The sequence below is a fragment of the Ascaphus truei genome, chromosome 12 (assembly GCF_040206685.1).
Source record: "Ascaphus truei isolate aAscTru1 chromosome 12, aAscTru1.hap1, whole genome shotgun sequence".
In the NCBI taxonomy this organism is placed as follows: domain Eukaryota; kingdom Metazoa; phylum Chordata; class Amphibia; order Anura; family Ascaphidae; genus Ascaphus; species Ascaphus truei.
The window spans coordinates 39,592,700-39,611,159 of record NC_134494.1 but is presented as its reverse complement, the minus strand read 5'-3'; the positions used below and the strand labels follow the sequence as shown (position 1 = coordinate 39,611,159).

The 18,460-nt window shown below is 43.2% G+C and overlaps 1 protein-coding gene across 16 annotated transcripts in view; it reads right to left on the bottom strand.

The window, feature by feature from the left end:
• Nucleotides 1-17,695, bottom strand: part of PPFIBP2 (PPFIB scaffold protein 2) — a 123,997-nt gene extending 106,302 nt beyond the window's left edge. For 6 of the 16 annotated variants that reach the window (XM_075567393.1, XM_075567380.1, XM_075567389.1 and 3 more), the window contains exon 1: nt 17,127-17,694. In XM_075567393.1, coding sequence (XP_075423508.1) covers nt 17,127-17,136 — 10 coding nt within the window. In that variant the 5' untranslated portion in view covers nt 17,137-17,694. Of the gene's footprint in view, nt 1-17,093 lie in introns of all 16 variants that reach the window. The other 10 variants (XM_075567394.1, XM_075567395.1, XM_075567388.1 and 7 more) reach the window with 7 other exon arrangements.
• Nucleotides 17,696-18,460: the final 765 nt, after the last annotated feature.

Here is an 18,460-nt window from a genome sequence, read left to right as displayed (position 1 = left end):
GTGTTCCTATGGGGAAAACGTGTTTCGCTTTACAACGTTTCGCTTTACAACGCCATTTTGAGTAACGCATTGTGTCGGATAACCGAGGACTGCCGGTATACAGTATTTTGGAAAGTTGTTTGTCTGTTTTTTTGCATTATATTGTAAGCACATTTTGCATGATGGTTCCTGAGCAGGCTTTTGTCTATGTTGGGATACAATTCATCAATGACATCACTTATAACATCACAAATGACCTTGGCAATGACATAACTGATGACATCACAAATTACATGATCCCATCACACAATCCTCAACCTACCCCTTCATCTTGGTCACTCTGAAAAAACAATTTGCAATATTAGCAAAAATACCGGAGCAGCCAAAGTTCTTCAAGAGAGCGAGATCATTGTTTGGGACGAGAGCACAATGTCCCACACACACAGCAATAGAGGCTCTCGACCGAACACTTTAAGACCTCAGAGATAATGAAACTATTATGGATGGAGTTGTTGTTTTAGCAGGGGATTTCGCATTAAGAAACAAAAAAAAGAAAATTATCAATTTTCTAAATGTCAGTATTTTTTGGTTTCTTAGAATTCCCGAGCAAAGCCGGCTACTTTCAGCTAGTATATTTTATATATGTAAGTTTGGGACAGATGAGATAAACCACGAAGAATACGTATATTGAAAACTTAAGTATTGATAGTCCTGCTAGGGACTTTATATCTTTAACAATTTGCAGTATTTTTACTTATATTAATATATCTATTGATCCAGCAATCTTAGATTTCTTGAACATTTTTAACATTATGTAGAAGGATGCGTCTTTTCATTAATATCACTTTGATTACTCTTTGAATTACAGTATTTTTGGGGGTTTCAATGGTTCCAAGGTGCCGAGATTGTAGATCTGGCTGCTGCTAGTATATGGGAGATTCATTTATGAAGCGAAGTATTTATGTTGTCAATCGATTTGGCCAGAATATATAAGACTGGATCAAGGGACATTTTCATCTCAAAGGTTTCTTCTATCAATGCTTGTATCATAACCAAGAATCGTTGCCATTAGGACAGTACCACCATATATGTGCCAGGTCGCCTATCTGTCCACAATTTCTACAGCCTTTGTTTGAAAAGGTTGGGAACATCAGATTTACCTTTCAGGTGTTAGATACCATCAAAATATTATCCCATAAATATTGTCCTTTGTTGTAATACAGATGGATCTTTTGGAAACGTTATCCATATATCTGACCAATCCCCATTTGAAATTGAAATTTGTAGATCCAATTCCCATTTCTTCATATAGCTATGACTAGGGAGGTCTCCTATACTGTAGGTACAAATTACTGATAACAAATAGAGACTATTTACACAAGGAGTCTTGGCTCATAAGTGCAGCCTACTCACAAGATGTAAGTGGTATATGGGCAACAATTGGTATCTTGAGTAATGTGGTCTCCTGTGTCCAGGCGTTGATACACTCCACCCCAGGTATTCAATGCAAAGACAAAAGGACTCAAGAGAATATATAGGTATTGCACTGTGTATTATTGTCACATTGGAAGTAGCTTTGGGCATCTTTGTTTGTTTTTTGTTGCATACATTTAGCCACGGCCACTAGCACTCCTTTTGACACATATACATATATATTATGGAAATGTTTGGGGGTTCTCAGAGCTTATTGGGTATCTGTGTGTTTATTAACTTTGTGCAGCTGGTCTCAGCTGTTTTTGGGAGGTTAGTGCCCCCCCCCCCCTCCCGAAGGTTTAAGCTCGCTCCTCCCCACTTTCCAAGTTGGCAGGTCAGTTTCATTTTGCTGGGTTACGACAAATCAAATGCAGATAATTCTTCCTTTAATTATACAGGTAAATAAGAATTTTAACTCAGGTAGTGTTAGAACCTGATAACGGTCATGCCTTGAACTGGCAGCAGGCTCACAACGCTTTGGCCAAAGGGTTAAATTAAATGACCCTTTTTCAAGAGAATATATTAAATGACCCTTTTTCAAGAGAATATATAGGTATTGCACTGTGTATTTTTGTCACATTGGAAGTAGCTATGGGAATCTGTGTTTGTTTTTTGTTGTATTTAATTTGAGATAAGGCATGTAGTTATATTTAAATATGGAATGATAGTTCTTAGTTAAAAATATGCCCAAATATTTGAGATGGGCATCTTTCCATCTGTCACTAAAGTTAGTCTGTAACAATTTGACCTCGTGTTGTGGTCAAGTTAAATTTAAGGCTTAAGATTAGTTAGAATAATTTTGTAGCCAGAGATTCACATTTAGTTAGTGAGGCATGTAAGTTATATAGTGATGTTAGTGAATTTGAAATGGTTAAATTATATAGTCTGTGAAGAGCGAGTTTATACTGTAGGTCTCTTTGCCGATTTGTATACCTTAAATATTAGGGTTACTGTATTTGTAATTGTGCATGCGAGGGTCAGTAGTGTGATAGCAAACAGTAGTGATGAGAGAGAGCAACCTTGTCTGGTGCAATTTGTAATTTTTCTTTCATACAGATTTCCTTTTGGGAGAAATCTGCTGTGTTGCTACCGGGAATTTAGAAAGAGCTTGAATCCCTTTAAGATAGGGACCCTCAAATCCACAAGTCTCTAATGTCTTGTTGAGAAAAGGGAAGCAATAGTCAGTAAAGTCAAATGAAAGTAATTTTAATGACTTAAAGAAGGCATATCAGCATCCAATATTTTGGTGCATGCAAGCACCTTCATCCATGTTGAGGAAAGGACAACTGATCCTATCAAATGCTTTTTCAGGGTTGAGACATAACAGAAGGACTTTGTTTTTTGTTATGTTAACATGCTCTTTAATATTTATATTGTTTCTAGTATTGGCAGAGGCCTGGCATTCGTCCACAAAACCTACCTGATTAACATGAATCAGTCTAGGTACTGTAGTATCGAATTTAACCTTAATATCTGAGTTTAATGGGGAGATATGTCTATAACTTCCACATCCTAAGGGATCCTTACCCTTCTTTGTGTATTATTGCAATGTTAGCTTTTGTCATTTTTGAGGGGAAATTCTTGCCTTCTAAAAAGGAATTGAACAAACTCAATAGATTTGGAGCTAGTAAATTGATATTTTTTTTATATAATATGTTTGGGAAGACAGTCTATGCCAGGGGCTTTAGCTACTGTAACTTCAAGGATTTGACCACTTCCATCAATTCTAAACTTTGTTATTCTAGTATTTAGAGTAATAAGGGCTAAAAATGATATATCTATTGGTGACTGAGCTGACCACCTAATTAGGCCTATCATGGCTTGAGCACTTTTTTGAAGAACCTCAGGACTACCAATATGGTCTATCCAGGAGTAAGAGTCTTGTGGGGGAGAATCTCTTTGACCCTGAATTTTGGATCATCAGGCATCAATTAAAGAGAATTATTTCATTATATCTTTGACATTTGTTAGCTATTTTAATAATAGTGGAAGAATTGGAATGATCTAGTAGGTTAGATTTATCTAACTACTGGGCCATATTAAAGTCACCCTCAACAATCAAAGATGTGGGGGAGAATCCTCTGTGTCGCTTTCAAGAACTTTGACTGTTGTTCATTTGGAGCATATACAAGTGTGATATCTGTTCCTGAAAGTGATCCTTGAAAAATTATATATACAGTATAACTTCTGAGTCTCTTTTGAGATCTTGGATCTGGAAGGGAACATCATATTTAATTAAGATGGCAACTCCTCTTCACTTGCTATTAAAAGAGGAGAATGCCATAGTGTACGTCCTGTTAAAAGTATCGGGAGGATCTTGTCTGTTAAAGTGGGTTTCTTAAAAAAAAGATACTATCACCCTGTATCCTTTTGAACGCGGACAGTGCTAGTCTTCGCTTACAGTTAGAACTAAGACCTTTAACATTTCTAGGAATAAGTTTGATTGCAGATTAATTAGCCATTAAATAGTAAATACAACATATTTTCAAAAACGTATTTTACTTCCCTATACAGTAGGTATTCAATATGGTCCTTTTATCCTAGTACCGTCAAAACAGGCTGAAAATGGAATGTCCAGGTAAGATTAAGCAGGTAATAGTGGTGGCTGGGATAATGGGAAATAAGTCTATGAGGGGCTGAGATGGGGAAAATAAAAAGCAGGGTAGGCAGGCGTTATGAGAATCTGATTACGTTTCTCATACTAATCCTTACCAGGATCCGCGTTCCGGGCAAAACATTTTTGTGCTTCGGTAGCATCCTGGATGATATTGTGTTTGGATAGGTTTTGTAGTCATTTTATTGAGTTTCGGACAAAATATCGATTAAATTATAATGAAGGCCCACGGGGCAGTCTCTTCCCACGTCCATATGCGTCGATATCGTGCATGCACTCCAGGGAGATTTATTTTTTATTTTGAAACAATCATCTCAATCTTTACTCACCCCCAAGGTCAAATGCAGAAATGAATTTAGTTGCCATATGCTTTTTAAAATTAAATAATAAAATACATGATTAACCAGGGGAGCTTTCAGCTTTTCCAAAAAATCTGTTTAACTAGATACAGTAGTTGTTTTTTTAAAAGTTAACTTTTATGGATATATTATTAGCCAAATAGAGTTATAGAACCAACTTTAAGCGGCAATCCATTTTTTTTTGCCATTAGTTTTTTTTTAACATAGGATTGAAGCCTACCCCATTTGGAGGTATCTCGGGAAGCCGGGAGATCCCCTGCTTCATACCTATGTTAAAAAAACACTAATTTAAAAAAAAGCATGAATAGCTCCTTTTAAACAGGTCTGATTTTTTTGCAGAAAATATGACCCTTGCTCAATGCCAAACATGTACATACACATGGTGCAATCAGGTAGTTATCTCCTTTCTCTTCCAATTCAGGTAACGACATAAACTATCCCTAATTCCCAGACTAAAATGTATAGTAACCTACAAAGGCCCAAATCTACAAAATGGTGCTAAGATTTAGCACGCCATTACTCCTATTCATATGAATGAGAGATGAGGCATGCTAAATCTTAACACTGATTCTCTTTTGTGGATCTGGGTTTAAGTAGCATATGACATACACAAAGATAAATCAGAGCATCAAAAATATACCAGAGTATAATATACTATTATACTGTAAAGAAAAATGCAATGATACATTAATCTCCCACTCTGTCGCACTTTATAATGTGTAGATACCTTCAATATCTAATTACCAGTGAGGAGTTTTTCCAGGTATGATAAAATATGACGGTCTGAGTATCCTAAATTTAATTTAATAGGCCATTTATAAGTGTATTACCAATACTGCCAATGCACTGGTTTGGATTCTGTATTATTTACATTATTAAATCCATATTGGCAAGGAGTTCTTGAATTGAATTTTTCAAAGTGAAGAAAGCAGTTAGGACAAATTTTTAAAAGGATATATCAAGTATATGGATAAAAAGTCACTTTGTTTTCATTTGCACTTCTGTTTCCAACTTAGGTTAACATTTATGATGTGTTATTTAATGTTTAAAACATGGGAAAGTCCTCAACTGTGTGATCATTTCAGCTCTGGAGACCCGACCTCCCCCCCCCCCAGATTCCCGAGATACATACCGAGGAAGGGGCTGCCGGTACTTCCCCGCGTCACGCAGGTCCAAAGGAAGCTGGCTTCCTATTGGCCGGCGCAATGCAGGAGATGTAAACGGAACTGGCGGCCCCTTCCCCAATCAAGTATCTCGGGAAGCAGGGGTCCCCGGAGCTGAAATTAACGCGGTTCATCTCCGGGGACCACCCTGCTTCCTATACAAAAGTGGGCACTTCAAAAAAAAAAAAAAAAAAAAAAAGGATTAGGAGGAACTGCTGCTTTAATATATGGAGTTAAAGTATTTTTAATGTAATGAGATTGTAAGAAATGTTATCACTCTATGTTTCATTGTTTGAAAATAAACAGAAATACATATATTATAAAAAGTCACTAATATAATATATTAGTTTCCAATTAATAGGCTGCAGAGCAGACTAGATATATATATATTCACATGCAAATAATATTTGAACATTTTTTTTTTTAAATAGCACTTTTGTCTGAGTGCCGAGTTACACATTTCTCATATACTGCAGCACTGATTAAGTATACAGCACTGTGCCCCACCCCCAAAAGATTTTACAATGTAATTTAGGTGCCACAGGCAAAGAGAGACAAAGCAATTTGCCCATTTAGAGCTGGCACAGGAACTGTAACCACGTTCACCCACATGAAAGGCTAGCGTTCTTACCACTGAGCTTCTTCAGCCTATAATGTTATGAAATGTAACAAAAACGTATTTCTTACACAAAAGATTATTTTTCTGTAACTGAATAGTTTAACAATGGTGTCGGGAGACTGGCTAGCTTCCAAAAACTTTGCATGGAGGCAACAAATACAGTTGCTGTTTTATTTTTAGAGTGGAATAAAATGTCACTGAGAAAGGAGAAACACAACAGCAGGCAAGCCTGTCAAACGTTGTCTCACATCCTTTTCGGTTTGCAAAATAATAACACTTCTTAACTAAACATCATAGACATTTTATACATCAAAAGGTTTGCTGTGGCTTGTTTTAATTGCCATTTCTATGTTTTGAAGAAGTACATTCATAATCAATAGGCACATTTAACAATATATGTATATGATAGTACTTTACGGAAATTATTTAACGCCAGTCCTCGAAGGCCACCAACAGGTCAGGTTTTCAGGATATACCTGCTTCAGCATAGGTTGCTCAATCAGTTGGTCAGTAGTTGGCTGGCAAACGCAAGTCCTCAAAGTCCACCAACTGATCAGGGTTTACGGATATTCCTGCTTCAGCACAGGTGGCTCAATCAGCAGCCCAGTCTTCGACTGAGCCTCTGATTGAGCCACCGGTGCTGAAGCAGGGACACCCTGAAGACCTAACCTAATTGAACCACCTATGCTGAAGCAGGGATACCCTGAAGACCTGACCTGTTGGTGGCCCTTGAGGAGAGGAGTTGCCCACCACTGGATTAACTGCACACTATAAATATGTCAGGAATTTGGTGAAAGGAAGTGCAGTAAAGCATTGGCAAATCTTATGCTTTGTCAGCAATTCCTTTGAGGCAAACCGTACCCAACTATCAATTTAAATCTCTAATTATAACTATGCAGCCAAAGACTGCGTGAAGAAAATAGTTTATTTGAATGTATCATGCTATTCCACAGGGTACAACCACTATTTGAAAGACAGAAATAAATCTTTTTGGGAGAGATAATCCTAATTAGATCGTTTTCGCTTCGTTTTTGCATAGCAATTAGCGGCTCCAGTACACAGTATAATAAATCCTAACTGTACAGTTCTTCATTAAGGATAGTTTCAAAGACAAGTTACCTAAAACTATTTCCATACGTAGCCATGTAAAGATAGTGTGTAAATTATTGAATGTTTTTTGAGACATAAATATTTGTTTCCTTTCTTCACATATGTAAATACACAAAGTTCCCCTGCAGACTCCCGTTTCCATTTAACATGCTATTCTGGGGATGCTGCTGTAAAGCCGACTCTTGTGCTAATTTTTCAATGCAATATGTTTTATTCATACATCCAAATTGTAGAACTGAGCAGCACAGGGAGGTCTCAAGTAATCCCAGACCTTAAGGACACAAATGACCTATAATTGTCACTAGAATGAGGACAACACACATAACAATAAGGCATATAGGGCCTCATGCAGAGAGCAGCGCTATTTCAAATTGGAGAGGGGAATAAAAATTAGCTTTAATGGAGATTTTTTTTCTCCATATGCAGAAAGGTCCGAAAACTACATTTAGAATGCTGTCTGCATATGGAGAGTTTCAACCGGCGATATGAGCGCTGTGGAAACTTGTGGGGGGAAAAAAATCGCGTTTTTTTGTTTTTTTCTCCCCCACCGGCCGCCGAGCTCCAGCTTCTTGCCAAATTTTTTTGGAGAAGCAAAATGTTGAAAATCGCGATCGCGCCTCTCTGAATACGGCAGTTTTCAACACTGGAGAGATTTAAGTACTCTCCAGCCGCGCGGCGAAATTTGCAAATAAAAAAAAAAAAATGGCGCTTTTTTAAAAACTCGCCAGTACCTGCCTTTCTAAAGGCATTTTTCTCCAAAAAATGCCGCTATTCCCCTTACCGCTGCTCTCTGCATAGGCCCCATAGTACATCTCCCTGACATGGTCTCAAACATTTAACCCCTGCGCTGCTAGAGGCCCACCTGGCAGCCATGAGGTTGCAGCAGTTTTCATATCATGTAAGCACCAATACATACTGATCAGCATGGACAATGTGTTATGATTTCATATATTTCCCATGTTCCCCTTCTTTAGATATTAAGGTAGACTAGACCAGGGGTGGCCAACAATGGCAACCATCAGGATATCCCCGCTTCAGCACAGGTGGCTCAGTCAAAATGATATGGATATGCGAGGCCGACACTCACATCCTAGACGCTATTTCATCAGTCATTGGCTAGAATGTCTGTTTTGCACTGTGATCACACACAATTATTTTGACAAACTTTGAACTGCCAGGGTGTTGTTGTCTCTGACACCACAAAACATTCGTCATCAAGCGCCCGGTTCTTCCTAATTTTAATTTTTAAATTTCCAGGGCAGGGAACAACAACAAAATAAAGTACAGTACGGACTGCAAAAACAAGCCCCATCAAAAACAAATATTAACAAAGCAGACAAATATTTAACCAACTGGATGCAAGTGAAATTCCCTTAAGCACTACTTTCATGAGTCATCTCATTATAAGGTCAAGGATCCAGTGAAAATTGCAATACTTTATTGCAGGCCTGCACAACTCCACTCCTCGAGGGCCGCAAACAGGCCAGGTTTTCAGGATATCCCTACTTCAGCACAGCTGGCTCAATTAGTGGCTTCCCTCCCCTCTTTCCCCCCCCCCCCCCAACCCACATATAAATAAACACACAACAAAGTTCTGAAGGTACAAAGGCCACAGCTTTATTTATACAAATAAACCCTGGTAAGTGCCAACCCTGCCAGCGTGCTCTCCCCCCGGGTAAAGGCCGATGGCACCCCAACCATGGCCCGCAAGACCCACCAAGCCATGCGCCCGATGGTCCGGCCATTACGCGATACTGGGCCGAGGGAACCACTCACAAATGAGCCCTGCCCACTCGCAACCCCCAGCCACCACAAGGTGTTAGGGGTTATCTGCACCATAGAGCCCCCGCTGGCAAGGTTAACACACACACCTACCCCCCAACATCCACAACCCACGGGGCTATTTAATCCCCTTAAACTAGCTATGTACTGCCAGACCCGCAAGGCCCTCCTAAAGTGTCATATTACACAAGTCTAACCCTATTTCGGATGAGTGTACCCTGTTTTGGGTGAGAAAATCCACTATTTGCTGAATTGAACTCTGGGTGACTTATCACCCAGCCTTCCAACCTGTAACATACATTTCGCTGCACCCCCTTTCCAAACCTTCCCGTGGCCAATATCTGACCACACCACTTGAACTATTCCTCCACGCACCTAAATCTGAGATAGGTCAATAAGGAATGACCTAACAGTCTACTGACGTTACCGCCCCCACACCCAAGATAGCGGCCACCTCTCCGCACATGACTCCCACTGCCGCAAAAAGCTGGAGCTTGTTGTTGAATGTAGGCCGAACCCATCCACAGTGTCCTCCCATTGTAGCACTGCAAGAACTCAAACCACACCCCCAAATCCCTCCGGATCTCCGCCGTTACCCTTACAAAATGATGTGGTCGTCTCACCCCAGCCGTATAAGCCGCTAGCCGTTTAGAAAATACCCTCCCCACTGGCATAATTCTGGCTGCAAAAAACAGGTGTCTCATTAAGGATTGAAAACTTCTCCATGTTGCTTTTTTGAGAAACATAAATGCCTCCATGGAACTTCTTAAAGCCCTCACATTCTCCCCAGGCAACCTATATTCCATAAGAACCGAATCAATTTAGATTCCTAAAAACAGAACTGTAGTGGGGCCCTCCATTTTTCCACCGCCAACTCACATGCCCCTGCTAAAAACTCTTGATAGCCATCTGGCGCACAAATCTGACTTCCCTGGACCTATGCAACTACAACACACCACTGTAAAATGCTCAAAGAACTAGATTGATCATCACTTGAGTCTAGGCGCAAAGTTCATCTTTAATGTCTTGCCTTCAAAATACTTTCTGGGCAAGCTACCCGTCTATCTGAGCAAGCTCCTCTCCCCTACCACATGTAGCACTCATCTGAGATCTGACTCGAAAAGACTGCTCATGGTCCCAAGGTTCAGCAATGTATCCGGCCGCTCCTCCTACCACTGTGCACTCCAAAACTGGAACAATCCACCGGAGACTCCCACAGCCACCACCAGTCCAAGTTCCCTCAAAACCAAAGATGTCTCACACCTCCATCCGCTGCAACTGTTACATACGCCTACAATACATACCATCTCCAACTGTGCATGCAATGTACCGCACACAATGTATACCCCTGTTCACCCATGCAACCACGTATTTGCAACCATGTACCATTCATCATCTTAACTCCATGCCCAGGACATACTTGAAAACGAGGCAACTCCCAATGCATTACTTCCTGGCAAAACATTTTATAAATAAATATGAACAAAATTGTCTAAATAGTGCCACCGCCTGCATTCTTTTCCAGACTACCCATTCCAGGAAAGTGCTGAAAGTTTCAAAGTAGAAGCATGACAGGGCACACCCCATTGGCAAACACAAAGCCACAAATTCTGGTCACCAAGCTTGCATCCCAGTATGTATGTATGTATGTCTTTATTTATATAGCGCCATTAATGTACATAGCGCTTCACAGTTGTAATACACTTGACAATCATATAAGTAACAAATATCTACAAATAACACATCATGGGAATTAGTGCTTCAGACATAAAAGTAACATTGTGGAAGAAGAGTCCCTCCTCCGAAGAGCTTACAATGTAATTGGTAGGGGGAACGTACAGAGACAGTAGGAGGGCATTCTGGTAAGTGCGTCTGCAGGGGGCCAAGCTTTATGTATCGTGTATAGTATTAACCACAGTGCTACTCATATGCTTCTTTAAGCAAGTGTGTCTTAAGGTGGGTCTTAAAGATGGATAGAGAGGGTGCTAGTTGGGTATTGAGGAGAAGGGCATTCCAGAGGTGTGGAGCAGTCAGTGAAAAAGGTTTAAGGTGGGAGAGGGCTTTAGATACAAAGGGGGTAGAGAGAAGACATCCTTGAGCAGAACGCAAGAGTCGGGGTGGTGCATAGCGAGAAATTAGGGCTGAGATGTAAGGAGGGGCAGAAGAGTGTGAAGCTTTAAAAGTGAAGAGGAGAATGGAGTGTGAGATGCATGATTTGATAGGAAGCCAGGAGAGGGATTTCAGCAGGGGAGATGCTGAGACAGATTTAGTAAAGAGTAAAGTGATTCTGGAAGCTGCGTTAAGAATAGATTGTAGGGGAGACAGGTGAGAGGCAGGAAGGCCGGACAGCAGGAGGTTACAGTAATCGAGACAGAAGAGAATGAGGGCCCGAGTCAAAGTTCTAGCAGTCAAGTAACAGAGGAAAGGGCGTATCTTTGTAATATTGCGGAGGAAAAATCTTCAGGTTTTAGCTATGTTTTTAATGTGAGGAGAGAATGTGGGAGAGTGTGACCCCTAGGCAGCGTGCTTGGGCTACTGGGTGAATGATGGTACTTCCAACAGTAATGTGGAAGGAGGTAGTAAGGAGCTCTGTTTTTGCCATGTTAAGTTTAAGTCGGCAGAGGGCCATCCAGGATGATATGGTCCAGAGACATTCAGAAACTTTGGTCTTTACAGCAGGTGTAAGGTCAGGGGTTGAAAAGTCAGCATAGAGGTGATATTTAAACCCAAGAGATGTGATTAGATCACCTAGAGAGAGTGTGTACAGAGAAAAGAGAAGAGGTCCCAAGACAGAGCCCTGGGGTACCCCCACAGAGATTGATAGAGGTGTTAGCAAAAGAGACACTGAAAGCACGATGGGAGAGGTAGGAGGAGATCCAGGATAAAGCTTTGTTACGAATACCAAGAGTATGGAGAATGTGGAGAAGAGGGTGGTCCACGGTGTCAAATGGTGCAGAGAGGTCGAGTAATATGAGCATAGTGTAATGACCTTTGTCTTTGGCAGCATGGAGGTCATTAGTTATTTTAGTGAGGGCTGTTTCAGTGAAGTGAGCAGTGCGGAAGCCAGATTGTAGAGGGTCTAGGAGAGAATAGGTGTTGAGAAAATGGAACAAACGAGAGAATATAAGACGTTCAAGGAGTTTGGAGGTAAAAGGCAGGAGTGAAACAGGTCGATAGAAAGGCAGGTAGGGTCAAGCTTGCTGTTTTTGAGTAATGTTATAACTGTTGCATGTTTGAAGGAGGAGGAAAAGGTACCAGAGTAGAGGGAAGAGTTAAAAATGTGTGTGAGCGTATGGATTATCGTAGGAGCAAGAGGTTTTAGGAGATGGGAGAGAATGGGGTCAAAAGGGCAGGTGGTAGAAGGAGAAGAGGCGATCAACAGCGACACATCCTCCTCTGAGACAGTGGAAAAAGAGTCAAGGATGGCAGGAGGAGAATTGGGAAGGGGTGTGGGATGGGAGGAGGAAACATAGGGGATATTCTGACGTATGGTTTCCACCTTTTCCTTAAAATAGTCCTGAGGTGAGATGGCGGAAGAAGAGGAGGCAGCCGAGGGTGGTCTGAATAGAGAGTCAAAGACAGAGAAGAGTCGGCGTGGGTTAGACTTGTGTGTGTTAATTAGTGAAGAAAAGTAGGTTTGTTTAGCTTGAAAGAGGGCAAAGTTGAAATAGGACAGCATAAATTTGTAGTAAAGGAAGTCTGCGAGTGTGAGATTTCCTCCAGAGGCGTTCAGAGGAACGCAGCATGTGCGTATGGGAATTTAGCCAGGGTCTGGGGTTAAAAGGGCGAGGTCGGCAGAGAGAAAGCGGGGCATGTAGATCAAGAGAGGATAAGGCAGAGTTGTAGTTCCTGACCAGGTGAACGCACTGAGGTGTATTGGTAGTAACCTAAATGCCGATTGTATGTCCGCCTTCGCCAGAAGCGCGCTCTGCCTGTACCTGTCCACTAATGCTGCAGCCTGATCAAAATGTGCATAACCCACAAGCAAAGCTCCTTGTTGTTGCCATCATTCACAGAAGATCCCTCTGGATAATACCACATATTTTTAAAATAAATGAACCCCTTGTACACTCCCCACATTCAGCCACCCCTGCTAGTATACCCAGCACTGGCTCCAATTCCACGCCTATTACAGCCAGCACGTGAAATCAACCACAGTCAAACAGATCAGGACACCCAAGCTCAGGATTCGCCACAAGCCTCTGATTTAAATAGGGTCACACACCAACCAGGAGTGTTAGGGTAGCAATCAACTACTCACCCTCACTGCTGGCTCAATCAGGCAGGAGAGAGAAGATAAAAAGTTAGTTACTGGCTTTCAATTACAAGAAAACACACACCTTTAAAAGAAATTAACCCACTGAGCACTCCAAGTTCAGCTTGGCTGCCCTCCCCCCCCCCTGCATCCCAGTGGGGGCTCCCGTGTAGCTCCCCTTACCTCATGTGGGTCCTCCCACCCAGGGGGGCGCAAACTTTTTTCCCTGCGCCCCCCTGCCGGCTGTCCCCTCACTCCCGCGCCCCCCCCCCCAACCCCAACGTACCCTCGCTCCGGCGTAATGACGTCCCGTTGCCATAGCAACGTGGCGTCACATGACCTCGCAGCGTCATTTTGACGCCGCGTTGCCATGGCGACGCCGGGAGGAAGCCGCCGGAGCCACGGGTAAGTATGGTTTACAGAGGCCCTGCAGCTCCCCCGGCACTTAATTTAAGTGCCTTCGGGAAGCGCGCGGGGCCTCTGTAAACCCCGCGCCCCCCGTCGGCAGTCTCGCGCCCCCCCTGGGGGTCGCGCCCCACAGTTTGCGCACCACTGCTCCCACCCATGTGGGAGGCACTCCAACCCCCCAGGTGTACAAGTATAGCCCCCCCCCCTCAGTGAGGGGCTCAAGTGAGGTTCCCCACTCCAATGGTCATGTGTAGCGCCTCACACTCCCACAGGGGCTCAAATAGTTCCCCCACTCTTGTGGGGCTTCCAACCCGTGTGGATTTTAAGCTGAGCCACCACAGCACCCACAGGGGCTTAAGTGGGACTACCCCCCTAAAAGGGAGCCCACCAACCCCATGGGGGCTCCCGTGAAGTCCCCATCTTCTTACTGTGGGGCACAAGTATAGTTTCCCCACCCCAGTGAGGGGCTCAAGTGGGGACCCCAACACCTATGCAAACCCAAGTGGGAGGCCCCCCTTTCCGAGTGTAAACTCCAGCCTCACCACCTCCTGCAAGTTGCTGCTGATGCCATCCAGCCCCTCTAAAAAGAGCCTGTTTGTGGCCTGTCCAGCAGCCTTCACACACCACCTGCATCCCTCCTGCACCCCCCTCTTCAGCCAACCTGTATCCAACAACCCCCTCTGCATTCCCTTCTGAATCCCCCTCTGCATCCAACCTGCACCCCCCTCTTCAGTAGCCTGTCCCACAACTCCTGCACAGTGTAACTTCTTCCCAGAAAGCAGACTGCCTTCCTTCCCCTGCGCTCCTTCAAATCCCCTTAGCTCCGCCCACCGTGACACCGGGGAAGGGGAGGGGAAACAGTATGCAATCCAGCCAAGCTGGGGGGGAGAGGGGAAGCAGCACTTGGACCAGCACCAAATGTGTGGAGGTGGGGGAGGGAAAGAGAGGGGAGCCAAGCCCCTGCGGGCAGGTGCCCCCATCACCGAGGGGCTCCAGGCTGCTTTCTGATAGCTGGAGTTTCCAGTCATTGGACTAGATCAGATCTGATTGAGCCAACTGTGCTGAAGCAGGGATATCTTTAAAACCTGACCTGTTGGTGGCCCTTGAGGACTGGAGTTGGCCACCCCTGGCCTAGATTCACTGAAGGTCAACAATTGCTATCGATGAATATCCCATGTATTGCTCTATGAGATATATCTCAAAAGTCAGCGTTAAATTTAAGGCCGTATTCACTAACGCTTTAACACTTGGACAGCATCGCCTAATTACGTATGCAAGTGAGATAACTTTAACAACGATTTTGCAAAGGATGTCTTCTCTCTACCCCCTTTGTATCTATAGCCCTCTCCCGCCTTAAACCTTTTCACACTGATTGCCCCGCACCTCTGGAATGCACTTCCCCTCAATACCCGACTAGCACTCTATCCCACCTTCAGAAAAAATCTGCTTAGCGAAGCAATAAATAAATAAATACGAGTAGCACCGTGGCTGATAATTAACACCCTATACATAAAGCTTGGCCCCCTGCAGACGCACTTACCAGAACGCCCTCCTACTGTCTCTGTACGTTCTTTCTACCTACCAATTAGATTGTAAGCTCTTCGGAGCAGGGATTCCTTTTCCTAAATGTTACTTTTATGTCTGAAGCGCTTCTCCCCGTTATGTGTTATTTATATTATTTGTTATTTATCTGATTGTCACGTGTATTACTGCTGTGAAGCGCTATGTACATTAATGGCGCTATATACATAAAGACATACATACACATATACAATTAACGCTAAATTACTTATTTACTAAACTCTTGATAACTGCCGATATCGAGCTACCGACAAAAAAAATATCACCAACTTTTAGCACCTAATGGCTGGCATCAGGCAAATCTTTCTCATGTATATAATGGCTACTTTAGGCTGCGCTTATAGTTACTGTCTGACTGTCTGCAAGCAATCCTGTGCTATGTGTATTTTTAGTTGTTACAACTAGGTAAAAAAAACATATCTGAATTGTCTGTCTGCAAGCAATCCTGTGCTATGTGTATTTGTATTTGTAGTTTTTAGTCTACTTTTAATTAAATTAACTTACACTAACACTTAGGCATGACAAGACCCTGTTGAAAAAACCATCTGTGTTAATATGCCTCACATGTGCTAATTAAGGTGGTTGGGCTGAAATAAATTCTGTCAGGTGACTTATTTAGCCTTTATAAGTGCAACCAGAGCAGCCCTAGCTGTGAAAAGCAGCCAAAGATTCAAAGTGCCCAGTTTTAAGTGGCATGGTCGAGTTTAACAGGGAGTTCACCAGGAGGGAAACAAGGGGACTACAGAACACCTACGGACCCTCAATCCTGGATGTGAACTACGCTGGAAAGGTGGACATTTTCTATCCCAGACCACACATCTCAGCACTAAACTACTGCTGCCATGATGCTGCTACTATTTATATTTGCTCTGACCTCGCTTCTTTTCAAAATACACATTTCTTTCTACCAGCCCCATGTCTCCAACTCTATTCATATATCTCCATCTTCTTTACCCCTCAATAAAAAACACATACACTTATCCTCTATTCACACCCTCTATCTACTCATTCCTGCTGCTGGGGATCTCCCCTAAGCCTGAAGCCAGACATACACACCTGATCCCACCCATGCCTCCCTGCCATCTCTTCCCCGCCACCTCTTCCCCTTTAAATGGTGTTAAATGAAAAGGTTAACACCCATCTACTGCACTTATTCCCTCACCTGCTGTCTCTGTAAGTTTCCCCTCAGACCTCTTAGATTGTAAGCTCTTCGGGGCAGGGATGTCCTTTCCCATTGTCTGATTTTTGCTGCACTTATTGTATTTTAAAAATTCCCTGTACTGTATTCTTTGTGAAGCGCTGAGTACACTTTTGGCGCTATATAAATAAAGACATACAATACAATACAGTATTTGTATTGCATTTTCTGTAAAACGCTAACATTTAACGTAGCAATATCAACATTTAGTGAACCTAGGTCGTTGTCCGATACCTGTTGGCATTAAAAGTTAATCCCACAGTCCCAGTGATTCATCACCTGGCAAATGCCAACATGAGCCCCAGATAAGGCATTTTATTTAAATGAGCAATTCCCCAGAAGCCTATTTGACTTTAGTTGATATTATGTTACTATTTTCCCAATGAGCAGGTTCTGCTCTTTTTTTGCTTGTTATTGTTTTTTTGTAAGTGTTTAAATCCTGAATTTGTTAATCTCCAGCTTCGGAGGTTGCCATCATGCAATGATAGCATTAATTATATTTATGCTTAAATATATACAACTGACAATTAGGTAACCGAACCAAATGTTTACCTTTAGAAATGTCGCATGTCACATTGGCCTTACCTCCCCTCATTCCCGCCTGTAAAGCTGTGTGACGGTGATGTCACCAAGTGGGACGGGGCCACCTCTGGCGCCAGTGACTTGTCCCTGATTTAGAGGGTGCCTGTATCATTCGGCTGTCACCACATGGGACGATGCATCTTCTTATCTCTGTTCCACAGTGTTGTGACTGCATGGGAAGCTGGCACCTCACTGTCACACAGTGTCACCACTCTGCTACTGCATAATGAGCACCGCTCTCTGTCACACTGTCACTGAACTCTCTGTCTCATAGTCACAGTGTCACTGAACTCTCTGTCTCTTTGTCATAGTGCCACAAAACTGTCTCTTTGTCCGTGTCACTACACCTGTCTCTCTCTGTTACACATTGTCCCTGCATAAAAAGGGTGCACCTCTCTGTGACACTGTTACTGAACTGTCTCTCTCAGTCACTGTCACTGAACTGTCTCTCTCACTGTCACTAAACTGTCTGTCTCTCTATCACACAGTGTCACTGAACTGTCTGTCTCTCTGCCATAGTGTCATTGAACTGTCTCTCTCTCTCTCTCTCTCTCTCTCTCTCTCTCTCTCTCTCTCTCTCTCTCTCTCTCTCTCTCTCTCTCTCTCTCTCTCTCTCTCTCTCTCTCTCTCTCTCTCTCTCTCTCTCTCTCTCTCTCTCTCTCTCTCTCTCTCTCTCTCTCTCTCTCTCTCTCTCTCTCTCTCTGTGTCACTGAACTGTCACTGTATATTAAGGCAGCACCAATATCTCGTTACCGCAGTGTAAAATAACTGTTACCACACCTGCTTGTCTCTCTGTCACAGTGTCCCTACATAGAAAGGGTGCACCTCTCTGTCACAGTGTCACTGAACTGTCTCTCTCTCTCTCTGTGTCACTGAACTGTCTCTCTCTGTCAGTGTCACTAAACTGTCTCTCTTTCACAATGTCACTGAACTGTCTCTCCCTCTGTCACAATGTCACTGAACTGTCTCTCTCTGTCAGTGTCACTGCATATTGAGGCAGCACCAATATCTCATTGCCCCAATGTGCTGTCACTGCCTGCCTCCCTGTCACACTGCCTGCCTGCCTCTGTCACACTGTCACTGCACCTGCCTGCCTCTCTGTCAGTGTCGCTGTCACTGCCCCTGACTGCCTCCCTGTCAGTGTAACTGCCCCTGCCTGCCTCCCTGTCACAGTGTCACTGCCCCTGCCTGCCTCCTGTCACAGTGTCACTGCACCTGCCTGCCTCTCTGTCACAGGGTCACAGTGTCACTGCCCCTGCCTGCCTCCCTGTCACAGTGTCACTGCCCCTGCCCCTGCCGGCCTCTCTGTCACGGTGTCACTGCACCTGCCTGCCTGC